Consider the following 21,874-nt stretch of genomic DNA (forward strand, 5'->3'; position numbering starts at 1 on the left):
TGTGCTGAGGTAACATTCCGCCCTGTATAGTGCTTTTGTAGGAGACTATACACATTGTACCACGGCCATGTGTGGCTGTGCTGAGGTAACATTCTGCCCCTATATAGTGTATGTGTAGGAGACCATACACATTGTACCATTGCTATGTGTGGCTGTACTGAGGTAACATTCTGCCCCTATATAGTGTATGTGTAGGAGACTATACACATTGTACCATTACTAGGTGTGTCTTTGCTGAGGTAACATTCTGCCCCTGTATAGTGTATGTGTAGGAGACTATACACATTGTACCATTACTAGGTGTGGCTGTGCTGAGGTAACATTCCGCCCCTGTATAGTGTATGTGTAGGAGACTATACACATTGTACCATTGCTGTGCGGCTGTGCTGAGGTAACATTCCGCCCTGTATAGTGCTTTTGTAGGAGACTATACACATTGTACCACGGCCATGTGTGGCTGTGCTGAGGTAACATTCTGCCCCTATATAGTGTATGTGTAGGAGACTATACACATTGTACCATTGCTGTGCGGCTGTGCTGAGGTAACATTCCGCCCTGTATAGTGCTTTTGTAGGAGACTATACACATTGTACCATTGCTGTGCGGCTGTGCTGAGGTAACATTCTACCCCTGTATAGTGCTTTTGTAGGAGACTATACACATTGTACCACGGCCATGTGTGGCTGTGCTGAGGTAACATTCTGCCCCTATATAGTGTATGTGTAGGAGACTATACACATTGTACCATTGCTGTGCGGCTGTGCTGAGGTAACATTCTGCCCCTATATAGTGTATGTGTAGGAGACTATACACATTGTACCATTGCTGTGCGGCTGTGCTGAGGTAACATTCTGCCCCTATATAGTGTATGTGTAGGAGACTACACACATTGTACCATTACTAGGTGTGGCTGTGCTGAGGTAACATTCTGCCCCTTATATAGTGTATGTGTAGGAGACTATACACATTGTACCATTACTAGGTGTGGCTGTGCTGAGGTAACATTCTGCCCCTTATATAGTGTATGTGTAGGAGACTATACACATTGTACCATTGCTGTGCGGCTGTGCTGAGGTAACATTCCGCCCCTATATAGTGTATGTGTAGGAGACTATACACATTGTACCATTGCTATGTGTGGCTGTACTGAGTTAACTTTCTGCCCCTATATAGTGTATGTGTAGGAGACTATACACATTGTACCATTGCTATGTGTGGCTGTACTGAGGTAACTTTCTGCCCCTATATAGTGTATGTGTAGGAGACTACACACATTGTACCATTACTAGGTGTGGTTGTGCTGAGGTAACATTGCGCCCCTGTATAGTGCATGTGTAGGAGGACACTATACACACATTGTACCATTACTAGAGGCTGTGCTCACTGCTCAGGTGAGGTTCCGCCTCCTCCACATGTAGTTTGTTTCTGGATGGTGCAATCTCATTTCTGCCTTGCATCGCTACTTAGCTGATCACGCGCTGAACTCGTGGACAGTTAGCCAATCAAAAATCCCGGCTGAGACGTTAGTCCAACCATCGTGCTGAATCAAAAATCACCATGTGAAATTGACCAATGAGAAGAAGCCCCTCCGCTTCATATTTACTGAGGCAGAGATGCAGAGCATGAAAGCTGCCCCAGTACCGCTGAGATCGTGCACACTGCCCTGAGGAGCAGCAGGCCAGCAGCCCCTCTGCACTGCAGCCATGGACATCATCACCCAGGTTCTTAATTTTGGTGCTGGACCTGCGAAGCTGCCTCCGTCTGTAAGTATTGCTGTGATAGCGGAGAATGATCGGACTAGCTCGGTCATTGTGTACCCAGTGATCATGCCACGTAGTAGGGGTGCTGGAGTAGCAGCTGCCTACCATCACCATGCATTGCTATATGGAACACCCTGCTATAGACCGTGCCTTTATTTACCTTGTGCCCATAGGGAATGGATGATGGAACAGACTGGATTGTTGTGGGTATGAAAGCTGTGTGATCATGGCTCCAGCTCCTCCAGCTGCAGGAAGAGGAGGGAGACTGCCAGCAATGCCAATAGGACTGCATGGCTACCTGCATCAGGCAGACAATAGGACTGCCATGGGCCCCTATGGGCAAGCATTTGTACTGCGCTGGTGTGAGAGTGCAGCACAGTAATGTGCCACAACTGAATGGATTATTCCTGCTGCATTAGATAAATGGAAACATTGCAGGAATGCCTTGTATAATGGTGGGGGCAGACAATGGTGGCTTGTCCAGAATGATGAGACTCAATGCAGAGACATTGCACCATCCCTCACCCTCTGACCAATCAGGGAGAGGAGGAGCCCTGATGGGGGCGTGGCTTACCCTACAATACATGTCCCCAAGTCCCACTGCTCCTGCACTCAGCTTAGCATTAGCCCCAGCTATGCACATCATTGGCTGAATGGTTTTGAGTTTTGCTTTTAGAAGTCCAATTCGTAAAGGGGGGAGAGGGCATGGAGTGTGTGCTAAGAGGATTTTTCTAAATAATGATATGAAGAGCAATACTAATTGATGCCACAAAGATTCACTGATAAGCTATACATTTATATATTCATTCAATAATATAATGATTTCCTCCAGCATGTCAGGCATGGCTTAGTGCAGCTTGCATTTATTAGCAGCTAACTATTCATATCTTATGGGATCGGCACAACTGGTTGTATTAAGACTTAATGCTCGTTATGTGGTTTTTGTTTTTTTTTTGTTTTTTTTTTTTTTAACAGGTTTTGCTTGAAGCTCAGAAAGAATTGGTTGACTATAAAGGACTTGGCATAAGTGTTCTTGGTAAGTACACCGATTCTTAAAGAATTTCTGTTTTCTAATGTTCTTTTCTATAGTTGTCTAGTAAGTAAAATAACTCTGGAAATTATTTGCTTTTCTCTTGTATTCATTAAGGTGCTTGTTCCAGCCACATATCTAGGTAGTCTCAATAGTCTGCTGGCTGTAGACATCAGTTAGGCTATGTGCACACGCTGCGATTTTGGCCCTGCGGAACTGCAGCAGTTCCGCAGACATGCTACAGTACCATGTAACCCTATGGGTTTTAAAAACTGCTGTGCTCACGCTGCGTTTTTTTCCGCGCGGTTTTGCTGCGGTTTATAAACCACAGCATGTCAATTGTTTCTGCGGATTCTGCTGCAGTTTCACACTGTTAACATAGTAGAGGTGTGAAACCACAGGAAAACCGCAGGTCACTTTACCTGCGGTTCCGCACGGAAAAACCCGCAGGTGAATCCGCAGTGTGTGCACATAGCCTTACGCTTCAGTCATCTCTTGGCTGTGTGACAGTAAACAGTGTCTGGCCATGTTCACACTTTTTGGTTTACAAATACTGATGTAAAATGCTGAATGTGTGAACATGGCCTTAGTCTGTAGGACCCCTACCAATTAGCCATTTGTAGCTCCCATTGAAGACGGGTGCACACAACCTACAGGGTTGGGACATCTTTATTCTTGGGTACTGTAGTTCAGCTTCCATTTACTTCAATAGGAGCTGAGCTGCAGAACTTGATAACGGCAACTACATAGGAGCTGTCCTAGCTTTAGGCCTCATTCACACATCAGTATTTTTGGTCAGTGTTTCATCAGTATTTGTATGAACCAAACCAGGAGTGTTGCCAAAAAAAAACAGGAGTCAGTCTTTCAATTATATTTTTTCTCGGTAATATCTCCATACTAAATAGTAGTCAAGCTGACATACAGTTGTGGCCAAAAGTATTGACACCCCTGCAATTCTGTCAGATAATACTCAGTTTCTTCCTGAAAATGATTGCAAACACAAATTCTTTGGTATTATTATCTTCATTTAATTTGTCTTAAATGAAAAAACACAAGAGAATGAAGCAAAACATTGATTATTTCACACAAAATTCCAAAAATGGGCCAGACAAAAGTATTGGCACCCTCAGCCTAATACTTGGTTGCACAACCTTTAGCCAAAATAAATGCAACCAACCGCTTCCGCTAACCATCTGAGTTTCTTGCAATGCTCTGCTGGAATTTTAGACCATTCTTCTTTGGCAAACTGCTCCAGGTCCCTGATATTTGAAGGGTGCCTTCTCCAAACTGCCATTTTTAGATCTCTCCACAGGTGTTCTATGGGATTCAGGTCTGGACTCATTGCTGGCCACCTTAGAAGTCTTCAGTGCTTTCTCTCAAACCATTTTCTAGTGCTTTTTGAAGTGTGTTTTGGGTCATTGTCCTGCTGGAAGACCCATGGCCTCTGAGGGAGACCCAGCTTTCTCACACTGGGCCCTATATTATGCTGCAAAATTTGTTGGTAGTCTTCTGACTTCATAATGCCATGCACACGGTCAAGCAGTCCAGTGCCAGAGGCAGCAAAGCAACCCCAAAACATCAAGGAGCCTCCACCTTGTTTAACTGTAGGGACCGTGTTTTTTTTCTTTGAATGCCTCTTTTTTTCTCCTGTAAACTCTATGTTGATGCCTTTGCCCAAAAAGCTCTACTTTTGTCTCATCTGACCAGAGAACATTCTTCCAAAACGTTTTAGGCTTTTTCAGGTAAGTTTTGGCAAACTCCAGCCTGGCTTATGTCTCGGGGTAAGAAGTGGGGTCTTCCTGGGTCTGCTACCATACAGTCCCTTTTCATTCAGACGCCGACAGATAGTACGGGTTGACACTGTTGTACCCTCGAACTGCAGGGCAGCTTGAACTTGTTTGGATGTTAGTCGAGGTTCTTTATCCAACATCCACACAGTCTTGCGTTGAAATCTCTTGTCAATTTTTCTTTTCTGTCCACATCTAGGGAGGTTAGCCATAGTGCCATGGGCTTTAAACTTCTTGATGACACTGCGCACGGTAGACACAGGAACATTGAGGTCTTTGGAGATGGACTTGTAGCCTTGAGATTGCTCATGCTTCCTCACAATTTGGTTTCTCAAGTCCTCAGACAGTTCTTTGGTCTTATTTCTTTTCTCCATGCTCAATGTGGTACACACAAGGACACAGGACAGAGGTTGAGTCAACTTTAATCCATGTCAACTGGCTGCAAGTGTGATTTAGTTATTGCCAACACCTGTTAGGTGCCACAGGTAAGTTACAGGTGCTGTTAATTACACAAATTAGAGAAGCATCACATGATTTTTCGAACAGTGACAATACTTTTGTCCACCCTCTTTTTTTTTTTTTTGATGTTTGGTGTGGAATTATATCCAATTTGGCTTTAGGACAATTCTTTTTGTGTTTTTTCATTTAAGACAAATTAAATGAAGATGACAATAATACCAAAGAATTTGTGTTTGCTATCATTTTCAGGAAGAAACTGAGATTATCTGACAGAATTGCAGGGGTGTCAATACTTTTGGCCACAACTGTACACTATGTATCCATAGCTAGCTGAGGTTGCTGTATCATGGATCTGTAATGGGCCTACAGCTGGCGATACACCTTAGATAGCGGTCAGTCATCTGAACCGACTCTTGTGTTCTCTATGAGAAAGCTGCCGACTGACATACTCGCCAGTGGCTTATCACAGTGAAAACCATGCAATCAGCAGTCCGAAATCGGATACGCCTGAGCGACATCTCTCTTGACCGTCAGTCGGGTGGTGCCTGCGGTTTCGGCTAACGTTGTTCTAATGTGTTTAGGGGCATGAAGACTAATGAGCAGCAAAATTACTCCCACCTAAAGCAAAACAGTGTGTTTTTTTTTTTTTTTTGTTTTTGTTTTTTTTGTTTTTTTTTTTCCCTGAGTGTTGCATTTCTAATTTTTTCACAAAGGCCATTCCAGCTAGTATCTCCGGGCCTGCTTCTATCTAGCAACTGAACTTTTGTCACACTTTTTTTGACAAAAGATTACAAATAATACAAGGGGTAGGTGTACATGATGTAGATTGACAAAAACATAGAATGCTCTAATAACCACTTGATTTGTAACATGATTGGACTTTTCAATATAACTTCCAGCTTTGAATTTTTTTCCTACAGAAATGAGCCACAGATCATCTGATTTCACAAAAATTTTAAATACTACAGAGACTTCCATGAGAGAATTGCTGTAAGTTCTTACAATCTTTCAGATTAAATGCACGAAACCATGCTCAGTGAATAATTATAACTCTAGTTGAAAATGGAATGGTATATATTAGATTTTTTTTGTGTCTATAATCTTTAAACTGCAAAAATGATTGAATATATATGTAACGTGATGACTCATGTACATTAGGGTAGGGCTAATCATTTAAAAACACCTTTCCACCTGCTTGTTTTCCCTCTACAGGTGCTTCTCACAAAATTAGAATATCATCAAAAAGATAATTTATTTTAGTTCTTCAGAACAAAAAGTGAAACTCATATATTATATAGAGTCATCACAAACAGAGTGATGTATTTCGAGTGTTTATTTCTGTAAGGCTATGTGCACACGTCCGGAACTCCTGCGGAAATTTCCACAGAATTCCGCAACTCCCTGCCTCGTGAAATACACTAGAATTCCACATGTGTAATTCCTGTGTATTTCCCGCGATAAACTAGCGTTTTGCAGAATACTAGCGGTTTCCAAGCGACTTGTATCATCGCTTGGAGAACTGATTGACAGGTTGGTCACACTCGTCAAGCATAGTGCTTGATGAGTGTGACCAACTTTTTACTATTGAGGATGCCTATGCAGCATCAGTAGTAAAAAGATATAAAGTTTGAAATAATAAAAAAAAATCGTGTTATTATCACCTTCTGGCATCCCACGCAGTGTTCCGGATCCTCGTGAAGCTCCCGGCAAGTCCCGTTCCCAGTGATGTCTTGCGACAATGACCTTTGACGTAGCATCTCGCGAGACCACTACGTCATCAAAGGTCATTGTCACAAGGCATCGCTGGGAACGGGAATTGGCAGGAGCATCGCTGAGGCCTGGGAACGCTGTGGGGGACGCCGGAAGGTGAGAATAACAAGATTTTTTTATTTTAATTCTAATTTTTAAAGGGATATGGTACCCAGGGCTTGGAGGAGAGTCTCCTCTCCTCCAGGCACTGGGTACCATCCGCAGATTTTCCACTTACTTTGCGCATGGTGGGCATAGCCACATGCGGAAAGTAAGCGGAACAATGCATTCCTGCTTGAGAATGAAATTTCAATCTCAAAGCTTGTCAGCAGAGGGAAGCATGAAGTACTCTAAAAATTTCCTGGCAGATGGCAGTGCTTACTTTGGTCTTGATAATACAACAGCAGATGACATGGCTCCCCAAGCAGCTTGGATTGTGTGCCTCTCCACTCTTCCTCTGGGGTCCTTGACTTCCAAATGAAATGCAAAACTTATTTTCATCTGAAAAGAACACCTTAGACCACTGAGCAACAGTCCAGTTCTTTTTGTCCTTGGCCCAGGTAAGACGCTTTTGGCATTGTCTATTGGTCATGAGTAGCTTGATACAAGGAAATTCGACACTTGTAGCCCAAGTCCTGGATATGTCTTGTGTGTGGTGGACCTTGAAGCAATGACTCCGGCAGCAGTCCACTCCTTGTGAAGCTCCCCAAAATTTTTGAATGACCTTTTCTTAACCATCCTTTCAAGGCTGCAGTTATCCTGGTTGCTTGTGCACTTTTTTCTATAACACTTTTTCCTTCCACTCAACTTTCCATTAATATGCTTGGATACAGCACTCTGAACAGCCAGATTCTTTAGCAATGACCTTTTGTGTCTTACCCTCCTTGTGGAGTGTGTCAATGACTGCCTTCTGGACATCTGTCAAGTCAGTAGTCTTCCCCATGATTGTGGAGCCTACTGAAACAGACTAAGGGGCCTTTTAAAACATTTAGGAAGCCTTTGCAGTAAGTTTTAATTTACTAAGATAATGACTTTTGGGTATTCATTGTCTATAAGCCATAATCATCAACATTAACAGAAATAAACACTTGAAATCACTCTGTTTGTAATGACTCTAATAGATGAGTTTCACTTTTTGCATTGAAGAACTGAAATAAATTAACTTTTTGATATTCTCATTTTGTGAGAAGCACCTGTATCTCCACTCCCCCTCTTCTTTGCCCTTCTTTGGCACTAAAGCCAAAGCTATCAGAGAAAAGTGGAAAACGGGTAGGTTGGAAGGTGCATTTAAATGATTGACAAGGCTATGATGTATAGAGTGCCTGTACTTGCCTTGAACAGTTATCCTGTGCTGACAGAGACCCTTTAAAAGGAGCTTGTCAATTCAAACTCTTCTGAAATAAGCACAGGGGTACCTAAAGCTGGAGTCACACATAACAATCTCGCTAGCGAGATCGCTGCTGAGTCACAACTTGTGACGTAACAGCGATCTCACCAGCGAGATCGCTGTGTGTGACAGCGATCAGTGACCGGCCCCCCTGCCGGTATCGCTGATCACTGCAAGAAACCTCTGGACATATTTTTCGTCGCTGGTCTCCCGCTTGCCAGCACGCATCGCTGCGTGTGACAGGCGGGAGACCAGCGATCAGCTGTAAAAAATAATAAAAAAAAAAATAAAAAATATTGTTATTCTCACCTTCCGACGTTCTGCGCAGCCATCCCGCCTCTCTCCACGCTCCGGTCCCACTGATCCTTTGCGAGAATGACCGCGAGAATGTCACGGCGGTCATTCGTGCAAAGGATCACTGGGACCGGAGCGTGGAGAGAGGCGGGATGGCTGCGCGGGACGTCGGAAGGTGAGAATAACAATATTTTTTATTTTAATTCTATTTTTTTTACAGGGATGGCATCAGCTCTAGCAAACACAGCGATGCCGCGCGCTCGGCATCGCTGTGCTGATCGCTGGTGAAGCTGTCTGTTCGACAGCTCACCAGTGATCACATAGCGACTTGCCAGCGATCCTGAAACTTTGATATCGTTGTCGGGATCGCTGGTAAGTCGCTATGTGTGACTCCAGCTTAAGGCAGCTTGTGTATTGTCAAAATAAGTGGTCTATATACCTACAAAGCTATCTTTTATTTGATATGCTAATTAGCTTATTGGTGCACTGTGGGTGATCTAAAGCAGGGTTCCCCAACTCCGGTCCTCAAGGCCCACCAACAGGTCATGTTTTCAGGATTTCCCTTGTGTTGTACAGGTGATACAATTATCACCTGGGCAATACTAAGGAAATCCTGAAAACCTGACCTGTTGGTGGGCCTTGAGGACCGGAGTTGGGGAACCCTGATCTAAAGTACCTGCTGTCTCATTCTACCCTTAAGGTACTGTCACACTTAAAGGCCAGTCACACTAAGAGATATCGCTATAACTAGTGACGTTATAGCGATATTGCTAGCGATATCTCTGTGTGTGATACTTGCCTACGACCGGCTCCCCCGCTGCTTATCGCTGATCGCGCGAGAACAGGCTGGACTGTTTCTCGTCATCTGCTTCCTGCTGTGAAGACGAGCGACGCGTGGAGCCGGGCGGGAGGACGCAGGATCGCCTGGTGTGACAGGTAAGTAGCGACCCCCGTCCCCAGCGATGTCGCTAGTGAGATCTGCCTGTGTGGCAGCTCACTAGCGACCACTTGGCGATGCACAAGCGATCCTGACCGCGTCATATCGCTGGTCGGGATCGCTGGTACATCGCTAAGTGTGACAGTACCTTTAGCGATATACCAGCAATCCCGACCAGCGGTCAGGATCGCTGGTACATCGCTAAGTGGTCGCTAGTGAGCTGCCACACAGGCAGATCTCACCAGCAACATCGCTGGGGACGGGGGTCGCTACTTACCTGTCAGACGAGGCGATCCTGCGTCCTCCCGCCCGGCTCCACGCGTCGCTCGTCGTCACAGCAGGAAGCGCCGCAGGAAGCTGACGACGAGAAACAGTCCAGCCTGTTCTCGCGTGATCAGCGATAACCAGCGGGGGACGGGTCGTAGGTAAGTATCACACACTGCGATATCGCTAGCAATATCGCTGCAACGTCACAAGTTATAGCGATATTGCTAGCGATATCGCTTAGTGTGACAGGCCCTTTACTATCTCCTACCCTAGAATTGATCAACATCTGACTTCAGTTGGGCCAGCGCTGTCTGGCCTAACATCCCAAGCATTCACTGGTGCAGGGCACAGAACAGACTTATTCCTGGAACTAGTCATCTCCCTTCTCTGCACATGCACTGATACAGAGACAGCCATGCATGTGCAGAAGTGCAGGGCAGACAACACTGACCTGAGGCCAGTACTGTTAAAAAAGAGACACATGGGGTGGGGGGGTGAGAGAAAAGTTGCCACAGGGCCTCAAGCAGCAAATTAGCATATCAGATTAAAACAAAATGGTTTTCTGCAAAAGTAACATATTTTGGCAACACAGGTACAGTTCTTGTCAGGGCAATCTGCTTTACATATGTGCTTTTTCCTGAATGGATTTTAACCCAATATATTCCCTTTAAATCAATGTTCTTTATACCCACTCCTTGGCCTGTCTTCTGACGCCCCCACATACTGAGATTGATTGCTTTTATTTTATACATATTCAAACTAGAAAAGTTTGTTTGTGGTTTCCATTTGTATCGCTCTACTTATTGGCACTGTACCTGTCACTTGCTGCCATCAAGTAAAGCGTGATTGGTCTGATGAGTCTATATTGTACATTGTAATTGGTCTTTATGTGCTGTATTTATGCATTTTTTTTATTTTAAACAGAAGTATTCCAGACAATTATAAGGTGCTTTTCCTTCAAGGAGGTGGAAGTGGACAGTTTAGCGCTGTGCCACTTAATCTTATTGGTTTGAAAGAAGCAAAGTGTGCAGACTACATTGTTACAGGCGCCTGGTCAGCAAAAGCAGCTAAGGAAGCAGAGAAATATGGAAAAGTAAACATTGTCCACCCTAAGCTTGCAAGTTACACAGGTACAACGTCCGCTCTCAGTGCACTTATAATTGCTGGTTTGGGTTTTCTGTTAAATTAAAGGGAATCCCCCCATATCTTGTGTTAATAAATGTTTATCCTTTTTGCAATTTTCAAGTATACTTTCTGTATCGATACAGATTTTCAAGACCTCTTCTCACAGTAATTGCATCAGAAATTTCTTAGTTTACTGTAAAGGGGTTTCCAACTTGTACTAGTTGCTAAGAATACACTGCCTAACCATTATAGCTTTTTCAATAGGATTGTCAGACAACTACCATCTAACAACTTGTCCTTTTTTAGATAGTTGGTAGAATTCTGAGCCTGAAATGGATTGGCCACTATTTTTTTTGTGATGTCCTATTCCTATAGGTCATCAATATCTGATCGGTGAGGATGCATCACCAGGAGCGCCCGCTGATCAGCTGTTACTGCCAGTGGCCGATGTTCTCAGATGTTGTTGGAACACAGCATCTCCATCACTTCAGTAATAGCTGCAACTGGGTACTGAAAATCCAGGGGGTTGATCTGCCATGCCTGGATATGGACACTGTAGAAGTGACAGAGCTGCTATGTTCCGTCAGCATCCAAGAACTTCCAGGTGTTGCATTCCCACCACCTTTCAGATATTGATGACCTAACCTTAAGATAGGCCATCAATTAAATAAAAGGTAGTGGCCGACATCATTAAGGTAGAATGTTATGAATGAGTCACCATAGGAGGCAAAAACAGAAATGCTAGCTAAGTCCAGAAAACCAGAGAAGTTGGCAACTATCAGATTGCAGACCCCTGAACCTATCAACACAACTAGCAGTAGCCGTGGGGGGTTCTTACGATGCCCTAGACCCCTCGATCACAGCCGGAGAAATACATAGGCCTAAAGAAAGAGGAAATCTAAACTGCCCCAGAGCAGACCCCAAAGCAATAGGCAGCCCCCAACATATGACGGTGAAGCAAGATGAAAATACTAACACAGACAGACTGAGCAAAGACGGGGCCCCAAAACTACCTAGATAGGAAAGGACAGGAAGGCTGCTGTCTGCAATCTGCCAAAACCCTATCAAAGACATAAGCCAACTAGCTGATATGAAAAAGGCCCTGAAGCAGCTAGGCTTCAAAAACTGAATCAGCACTCAGGTATTTTCAGAAGACAGAGCTAAATGAATTCAGCACACCCCAGCAGGGAATGGCAGAAATCCAGAAAAACAAAGCAAAGACAAAGCACAAAAGCAAAAGGCCGAGCAGCAAACTTAGCTTTGGAGGAGCAGGAATTCAGACTGGTCTCAAAGGATCCCACAGAGAAATCACCAGAAGGGCGTCGACAGCCTTATATCCAGTCCGTAACTCCACTCAGCCAGTCATCGTAATCAGCCTCAGGTGTTTGACAATCAGGCTCACTACCTTTCTTTACCAGAAGAGGGAGTTCCTCGGGCCTCAGTAATGAAGGGGAAAATGAACTCGCAACAGTAGAACTTCATTAGTGCAGTATTTTAGCCAACCCAGTTGCACCTTTTAAAAGAAAATAAAAATATCCTTTTAAAGGGAATCTGTCACCTATTATTTTGTATATAAGTTGCGGCCACCGCCATCAGGGGCTTATCTACAGCATTCTGTAATGCTGTAGATAAGCCCCCAATGTAACCTGAAAGAGAAGGAAAAACTAGTTATATTATACTCACCTGGGGGGCAGTCCGGGTCCGAGGGATGTCGTGGTACGGTCCGGCGCCTCCCATCTTCTAGTGATGACGTCCTCTTCTTTGCTTCCCGTCGCGGCTCTGGCGCACTGCTCTGCCCTGTTGAGGGCAGAGTACTGCAGTGCGCAAGCGCCGGACCTCCCTGACCTTTCCCGGCGCCTGCGCACTGCAGTACTCTGCTCTGCCCTCAACAGGTTACATCGGGGGCTTATCTACAACATTACAGAATGCTGTAGATAAGTCCCTGATGGCGGTGGCCCCATCTTATATACGAAAAAATAGGTGACCGATTCCCTTTAATGAAAAGTTAAAATAAGTATGCATCATAATTTTTATTAGCAGATAAAATAAATTTGATTGTTTTCAGAAATCCCGGATCCAGACAGCTGGAATCTTAACCCGGAAGCTTCCTATGTTTACTACTGTGCCAATGAAACTGTACATGGTGTGGAGTTTCACGATATTCCTGATGTGAAGGGAGCACTCTTAGTTTGTGATATGTCTTCAAACTTCCTGTCTAGACCAATTGATATTTCAAAGGTATATATCTTTTTTTCGTCTTTTGTTCGTATTGTAAGAGAACAAAAATAAACAAAAAAAATTGACCTATAATATTATCGTGACTAAGAAAGTAGTTTTCAAGTAAGCCTGATTTTAAGATTTGCAAACTTGTGACACTCATGGGCAGAAAGTAAATAAAATACCTGCTGGTTGGCTCCAGATGATCAAATATTCTAGATCAGGGGTCAGCAACCTTCTTTGTATGGTGTGCCAATTAAAAAAAACAAAAACCAAAACTTGAAAAATGGAAATACCAGTATGTTATGCAGTATGAAAGCCACATAATGTAAACTGCTATGGGACTGGTGATATTTGGCTAGCTACCTACATTAATTGTCTGACACCAGGCACCCTTGTCGATCAGCTGTTCTCGGTGTTGACAGCCAACAACCGGAACTGTTCCATTGGGGAGCTGCTCCGTCTTCTGGTAGTAGCCATGGCAGGGTACTGGACATCAGCCTCCTATTGATTTGAGAACCAAGAACAGCTGATCTCCGGCTGTGGTGGACCTTGACTGTTGGGACATTGATGACCTATCTTTGGGATAGGAACATCAATGGAAAAAGTAGTGGACAACCTCTTTAAGCTCTTAAAATTATATAGGGTACTGTTTAATATAGGATTCCCACCAGAGCACACAATAGGGCCTAAATGCATAGCATGCCATCATACATGGACTTTGCACACCTAACCAGCCTAGTCTAAGCCATGCTTGCTATACATTTTTTGACACTTATTTGGGCATTATGCTCCATACCTTTATATTATACCTAACTGGTAGATGTTACCATGCTACTATCCCATCTGGCTATTGATGTTGTAGAAAACTCTGCCAAACCGCAGTTTTCCAGTGGCTGCAATTTTGTATTTTCAAAATGGTTTGCAATTGACTAACCATAGTCGGGTGGGTTTTCATTGATAGCCAGACTGATATATTTTTTTTTTTTTTTTTTTTTAAAAACAAGCACCAATCCGATTGTCACTGGAGTTTTACGTGTACACTAAAGGGTGCCTGGCAAACTTGACCTGCATGCTAGCTGTGGCACATATACCAGCAGTTGCTGATCCCTAGACCTGATAATATGATAATAATAAAAATATGCTTGTACAGCTTAATTGGAATATTGCTTTTTATTCTAGTTAGTCTTTTGGATCTTGTCTTGTAACATGCAATTATATCCTGCTTTTCTGTGCTGGATATAAAGTAATTGAAATGCCTCATTAGAAGCAAAGGAGTTAATAAGTCTGTTACACGCTTTAAAACTATGTTACACATTATGCACAGTTCTTTCACAGCCAGAATAGTGAAGTAGCAAAGAGAAAATAATATACCCATTGTAACTTAATGGGATGTTTTGCATAAATAATGAATACATATCTGTCATAACACCAAAGCATCTTAACACCACGTGAACAGAGCCTCATTGGTTCTAAGATTGCCAGTAATGATCAAAGTAGAATTTTAGTGATTCATTCTGTAGATCCCTGAAGAAGCATAAAATGCAGGTTAAAATCTGGGAATCAAGATGGAGTCTTAAGAGAAGCAAAGGAGCCTGAACTACACTATTTATATCTTAATAAAATGCAGATTGTGATCAGGTGGTGGGTGCAGAAATGGAGAAAAAGAAAACTCATTTTTTTTTTTTTTTTTTTTGCACATTCTAGTTTGGACTTGTGTTTGCTGGAGCTCAAAAGAATGTTGGTTGTGCCGGAGTCACGATGGTAATAGTTAGAGAGGATTTATTGGGTTCTGCATTGAATGAATGCCCTACAATCCTTGATTACAAAATCCAGGCAGGAAATGCTTCTCTGTATAACACTCCTCCATGCTTCAGGTATGTAAATTCTAAGTAATTGTGATTTTCTGTGTTTAATAGTTAAGGCTTTTTGATGTAGTACAAAAAATTAACATGGCTAAATGGGCATAGCCACTTGAAATCTGCGATCTGATGTCTTATTTCATAAAAACCCATATTTTTCTTAAATGCAAAGGAGCTATTAAGATCTGAGCCAGAAACAGATCTGCATAAGAATCTACATTCAGAGCTTATTTTAAATAAATTGAAGTGGTACCAGTGTGAGAAATGTAATGACCGACACTTTGCTCTCATCATACACAACTCCGCAGTATTAGATTAGAACTACCAGTACAGCAGAAGTGAACTTTGTTTCATTACAAACACATCTGCATCTACATTTGTCCTCTCACAGTTCTATCACCAAAGCTGTAGAGCTGTGCCTGATTATGACAACACAGTACAGCAGAATTGAGCTTTGTCTCATTAAGAACACAACAATTTTGGAGTTGTCTTCTCAGTGATTCAGCTTCCATCTCACAGGCAGCTGGGGTGGGGGGAGGGACAGTACAGCACTGGCAGGACAACTGCAAATGTGTTTGTAATGAGATAATATTAACGTCTGCTATACTGTTAGCTCTGATCTTATAACAGCAGTGTCAGCCATCACATATTGCATTAGGAATGTTCTTTTTTATTTAAAATAAGCTATAGAGGCAGATTCTCAGGGAGATCTGTGTCTGACCCATAGATCTGAACAGGTGATATGCATATAAAGAAAACTTATTTCATGGGAATAATATTAGGAATATCTGACGTGGATGCATTAGGCTTCCTCCGGTTCTCAGACTGCTCCGCTGGTCTGTCCATCATGGAGGCAGAGCTATCGTGCACTTGGGTGGTGCGACCACACACATTTGTTTCACGACCCTGGAGACATGGGATGCTGTGCCTCCCAGTTGCCTTGCCTGCTGTTAGCCAAAGGTGGGAATGTGTGTTCAGTGCTGTACAGGTGAGCAAGGAGTGGCTCCCTGAACTTGACTTTGAGGAATGCATCACCTGATTATTATCTTTAGATTTAGGCTGCCTTTTAAGGCCTGCTACTAATCCAGTCCATGAGTTCATTCATCCTCATTTTTCACTAATCCAGTCCAGTCAGGTGCTGTTTATTCAGTTACATTGCGTAGTCGTATGGTGAGTGCTTCCTGGTTGGGTTTTTGTTGCCCCTCAGCAGTTGATAACTGTCTTTACTGGTTCACTTTCATTAGCTATTGCCCCGGATTGCCTTTTGGTTTTTATTTGGGTTTTATACTGCTAGCTTTGGTTTTACACTTGTTACCTGACTCTCTACATCATCCGCGTCACCCAGATGTCAGCTATCCTGCGATCGCAGTCGGGGAGGTGTCTTTTAAAGACCCCTCCCCATCAGGAGTGGGTGAAGAATATCCCGGCCCTTAAGGCTATGTGCACACGTAGTTTTTTTTTGGTGTGCGGATTTTGGAGAGAAAACCGCAGGTAAATCCGCAAGACAAAAGTCCTGCGGTTTTACACCTCATAATGGATGAGGTGTAAAACTGCAGCGTTGCTGCGGCTTGTAAACCGCAGCAAAACCGCGCGGAAAAATCCGCAGCATGTGCACAGCTTTTTTTAATTTCCATAGGAAATAAAGGTACTGTACAACGCAGCAGAATCTGCTGCGGACCCGCAGCTGCGGAACCGCAGCAGAATCCGCACCGTGTGCACATACCCTAAGGATTTGCCTAGCGGACTGACTGCACTTTTGCTTGTCCAATACAATTCGCTATAAAGTAGGTCTTCCTGTGCATAACATATAAAACATTCTGTTATTTGCATGACCATGTAGACGGCTTTGGATGGTAGATCCTACTGACAGATGCCCTTTTAATTAAAATTATTATCTACCTTATTCTAATGCAAGATTTTTGGTAAACTGATCAGTCTAGCCCTGATATTAAATAACTGAGATCCAGAAACTGCTTTACTGTAGACTAATTTGTGTTTGTGTAATTTTTCTTATTTTATCTTGGAGAAGTATATATTTTATAACAGCTGAACATTTGATGTTATTGCCCAAAGAAGCACACATAATTTGGTAGTGTTGGGCTAACATACTCTGTAATTGTCTTTCAGCATCTACATAATGGGATTGGTGTTGGAATGGATTAAGAATAATGGAGGTGCAGCATGTATGGAGAAACTAAGCATCATCAAGTCAGAAATGATTTACAATGTTATAGATGAATCCAATGGATTATTTGTGTAAGTTAGTAGCTGTAATCTATTATGTATAGCCTATTATTCTTTGCAGAATGGGGTTTTATCGATTGCATGTAAAGTGAAGGTTTCCTGATCCCCCTCTCCAGTTGCCAAGACACTACTGGAAATGTGACCTCATAAAAAAAAAAACAAATTTTTTTATATATATAAAATTTTTTCACATTTGCCCATTTTATACAATTTCTGGAGAGTGATGCACATGTATGACACATCAGGGAGGGATTAAAACTTTTTTTTTTTTTTTTGCAATATCTCATTGGCTATTTGTCGTCATCTTAGACTCTTACTACATCTTGGGCACACAGACAATAGCAGCAATAAACTGACCCAGACAGTACTGAATTGAATAATTAGTGGGCATGTATTTTATGCATTATAAGATGTACTTTTTCCCCCAAATTTGGGGGGGAAATGGGGGTGCTGCGTCTTATAATGCGTATATACCTTACCGGTACCGATGCTGCAGGCTGGGATGAGGGGGTGTCTGGCAGTGCTGTGGGGTTGTCCAGCGGTGCTGCTGGGGTCTCCGGAGATTTCAGCTGAAATCTCATCTCCTGAGATTTTGATGCCGAGATCTCCATCTGCGCATGCGCCGCCCTCCGGCAGCCATTTTCCCGGAGTCCACCGCACAGGAAACCACGGAACTGCGGGGAGCTCTGGCACTTCATGAAATGTTAGCAGAGACCCCAGCAGCACCGCCGGGAACACCCGCAGCACCAGGCAGCGGCTCACTGCACATCGGACCACCCCCTCATCCCAGCCCGCGGCCTTCAGCATCACCCCACTCCTGCCTCCTCCAGCAGCGACTCTGGGACCCCGCTTCACCGCAGCCACCACCCCCGGTAAGCAATAAGACGCATGGATTATAAGAAGCACCACCATTTTTTAAAAAAAAAATTTTTTTTTTTCTATTTTTTTACCCTCAAAATTTGGGGTGTGGCTTATAATCCAGAGCGTCTTATGATCCGAAAAAATACGGTAATTGTGACGTAAGGGGGAGGGTGCTGTTAATCATCACCTACTGTGAATAGTGGACTCGGTGTAGGCTGTCATTGTGATCCTACCTGTGATAATAATGATGCTGGGAATAAGTCATCTGTGCAGAAGGGAAGTGTGAGTCCTAGTGGCTAGTATGAAAATTGCATAGTGATATATTATTATTATTTTTTTTTTTTTTTTTTTTTTTTTTTTTTTGGATTAGTCACACACTTTTGGAAGAAAAAAATCTTGCTTAGAAGTGTGCGTCTTATTGTCCGTAGGTAGCTTCCTATGATAGAGGAGAACTGTAACACTTTGTCCTTCCTGGTTACTAAGAGAACAGCTCTTTCTTGCCCCACTGTGGTCTGTGATCGATGCAGGGCAGGAGAAAAAGCTACTAGGACCTGCTTGAATGCTACACGTCCTGCGTAGTTGAAGTACCTTTCAGTGTGCATGTGTGGTGTTTTGATCATGTAGCTAAACTGTTTTTACTAGAGTTGTGTTTTGTTGATGTAGCAGAGCCGAGTTTGTGTGTACTAGGAATGCAGCAGTGTTGTGTATACTGTATGTGCACTGCAGAGTGTGCATGCTGTAAGGCTTTATGTACATAACACAGATTCTGCAGAGAAACACTAATAGATTTATTGTCTCCCTGTGCTACGTTTAGTACATTATAATTACCGTAATGATACTGATATTTCCACCTTTTTGCACTGCCAGGGAAGTTTTAATTAATAGAAAACAGGAAAAACATTTATCTACTGTCTAAACCTGGTATGCATTTTACAGTAAGGTGGGTCTTAAAGGGAATCTGTCACCCATTTTTCCCCCTATTAGCTGCCCTCATAGACATCGGGGGCTTATCTACAGCATTCTGTAATGCTGTAGATAAGCCTCCGATGTAACCTGAAAGAGAAGAAAAACACATTATATTATACTCACGGAGGTGGGCGGTCCGGTCCAGCGCCTCCCTTCTTCATGCGATGACGTCCTCTTCTCCCGTCCTGAAATGGCTCCGGCGCAGGCGCATTGCTCTGCCCTGTTGAGGGCAGAGCAGAATTCTGCAGTGCGCAGGCGCCAGACCTCTCCCGACGCCTGTGCACTGCAGGACTCTGCTCTGCCCTCAACAGGGCAGAGCAGTGCGCCTGCGCCGGAGCCATTACAGGACGGGAGAAGAGGACGTCATCGCATGAAGAAGGGAGGCGCGGGACGGCGACACCCATCGGACCGGACCGCCCACCTCCGTGAGTATAACATAACGTGTTTTTCTTCTCTTTCAGGTTACATCGGAGGCTTATCTACAGCATTACAGAATGCTGTAGATAAGCCCCCGATGTCTATGCCGGCAGGTGAAAGGCCAAAAAAAGGGTGACAGATTCCCTTTAAAGTCTAGGAAATATGCTATATAGCAAATTTAAAAAAAAGTGTTAATTATTTTCTGATAACACATTCTTGTGAAGTATAAAGTGTGCTGTCCAAACAATGTTTCTTAAATGGTTTGTACAAGATTAAAAAGCATGGCTAAAAAGGACAACACCACACTAGTCCACAGATTGAGCCCCATTCACATAAATCTAGCTCAGCTACAATATCAGATCCATCTCATTGATTGATCAGTTATCAAACGGAGGTTGATTGTCTTGCCTTACAGAAGAACCATATTTTCTTACAGTTGTCCTGTAGAGAAAAAAAGCAGGAGCAGGATGAACATTCCTTTCCGTATCGGAAGTATCAAGGGTGACAATGTCTTGGAGAGAGAATTTCTTGAAAAAGCTGTGGCTCTTGGCATGATGTCTCTTAAAGGACACAGGTAGAAATGTATTTCTGACAGTGTCTAATATTAATTTATATGGTGTTTAATAATTGCTGGGTATCTTAAGTAGACAGTGATCACTTGATTTACTAACTGGCTTCCACTTCTGTGAGTTGAGGTTTAACATAGGATAAGGCTAGGTGCCCACAAGAGAACAGGAGAATCCTCATGTGGGCCCCTGTGCAAGGGTGGGCCACCACCCACTTATATGAGCAGTACTCTGCACAATATACATGAATCACTATGCACAGTCATAGGCAGTATCTTATTCATTTAACAAATCTACCAATTTCATTCTTATAAATTTGTGGTTGAAGATAATGTCACTTTTGCATGTAGCTGAAAACTGAGGCTCTGGAGTCGGCTACTGGTGGGCCCTTGGCACTGACTGCATCTGTGCACCTAGCCACAATATACATTGGAAGCTTTTTACCATGTGTACTGTAACATCGCCATAGGCTACCTTTCATCAGACTGAGGATGAAAGTGTGTTCTTCTGTCTGGACAGTAAGTGCCCGTATAACATTTGTTTAACTGTGTAGGGAAACATAAACTGTACTTTCCTACCGCAAAGAAATCTCTACCATGCGGTAGAAGAAGATGCCATGTGGTGGTTTCTTATTAGTGGGTCTCTAGTTGACAGATGCCTCAACATACATCTTGATTGTGCCCATCAGGCACATATGGGCATAAACATAGTTTGGACTTAACCTAAGATCTATAAAATTTGGAATGGGATTGTTGGTATATGGACAGGGGTTGTCTATGCGAGCATTCATTTACAGGCAGATTTTTTTTTTTTTTTTTTATTCTACAGACCTTGTTAATTACCATGATTGGACTTCCATGTTCTAAATTTTTGTCTTTCTGTGTGTAGATCTGTTGGCGGAATCAGAGCATCTCTCTACAATGCTGTTACTGTGGATGATGTTGAAAAACTAGCAGATTTCATGAGACACTTTAAGGAGACTCATCAATGATGAAATTCCTGGCAAATCTTCATTCTATTTTCATATCACTACTGTATAAAATATGACACTTAACAAATAAGCTATTTTCATAGTGTATAAATTTGTTTAACTGGTCATTTTCTTATGTAGAGAATAACCCAACTGTACTTGCTTTCTTTCCCTTTCTTACCATAAGTGATGTTTGCAATAAGCTCTTTATTGAGATGCAATTTTACACAACTATGGCTTCTTGTCTGTAAGCCATGACTTGTACCAACGGTTGAAGACTTATTTCAGCGTGTGTTGGGATTTCCATACGTTATACATATTCATCTGGTTATTTTTTTGGTGATAATAATTCCATGTCTTAGGTCAGGCTGCTTATACTTTATTTTTCTGGTCTGTAAATAGAGGTCAAAGTATTGTCCTGAGACAATTGATGTGCCTGCATATTTTTATGCAAAGATAATAAAATGTGTATTGTAGTAGGTACAAAGTATGCATTCTGTTATTCGTTTACATTCAAGAAGGTCTTCATGCAGATAGCAAATAGAAAAACCTTTCTAGTGAATGGGAAAATGCATGGCATATGCTGAGTACTTGTGTCTAGAAGTTGGAGACATAGTAACATAGTTTTGAAGGCTGAAGGAAGACCTTATGTCCATCTAGTTCAGCCTATTTTTAGTGCAGCTGTTCTGCATTGTTGATCCTGGGGAAGGCAAAAAACCCACAGAGTAGAAGCCAATTTTCTCCATAGGGAAAAAAATTTCTTCCTCTAAGCTGGGTCAACCATCTACCTATAATATTATGTTTTTCGTAACCTTCTATACTGTTACTCACAAGAAAAGCATCCATTCCTTTCTTAAATTCATTCAGTGAGTTGGCCATCACCACTTCTTCAGGAAGAGAATTCCAGAGCCTCACTGCTCTTACCGTGAAGAACCCTCTTCTATGCTGGTGCAGAAATTGTCTTTCCTCCAAACGA

At 42.8% G+C, this 21,874-nt stretch overlaps 1 protein-coding gene across 1 annotated transcript; it reads left to right on the forward strand.

Moving 5' to 3' along the window:
• The first annotated feature begins 1,568 nt into the window (after nucleotides 1-1,568).
• PSAT1 (phosphoserine aminotransferase 1) lies at nucleotides 1,569-21,385 on the forward strand. The gene is made up of 9 exons (XM_073543810.1): nucleotides 1,569-1,763; nucleotides 2,736-2,796; nucleotides 5,957-6,026; nucleotides 10,595-10,800; nucleotides 12,861-13,033; nucleotides 14,720-14,889; nucleotides 17,002-17,130; nucleotides 19,799-19,936; nucleotides 20,817-21,385. The coding sequence occupies exons 1-9, from the start codon at nucleotides 1,704-1,706 to the stop codon at nucleotides 20,917-20,919; spliced, it is 1,110 nt and encodes a 369-aa protein (XP_073399911.1). The 5' UTR covers nucleotides 1,569-1,703; the 3' UTR covers nucleotides 20,920-21,385.
• The last annotated feature ends 489 nt before the right edge of the window (nucleotides 21,386-21,874 follow it).

This window comes from Dendrobates tinctorius, unplaced genomic scaffold (assembly GCF_039654945.1).
Source record: "Dendrobates tinctorius isolate UK_male_01 unplaced genomic scaffold, ASM3965494v1 ptg000134l, whole genome shotgun sequence".
Classification (NCBI taxonomy): Eukaryota; Metazoa; Chordata; class Amphibia; order Anura; family Dendrobatidae; genus Dendrobates; species Dendrobates tinctorius.

Coding starts and splice junctions, on each gene's coding strand:
- PSAT1 (XM_073543810.1), top strand. CDS start 1,704: ATGGACATCATCACCCAGGTTCTTAATTTTGGTGCTGGACCTGCGAAG. Junction 1,764..2,735: donor CTGCGAAGCTGCCTCCGTCT/GTAAGTATTGCT, acceptor TTTTTTTAACAG/GTTTTGCTTGAAGCTCAGAA. Junction 10,801..12,860: donor TAAGCTTGCAAGTTACACAG/GTACAACGTCCG, acceptor GATTGTTTTCAG/AAATCCCGGATCCAGACAGC.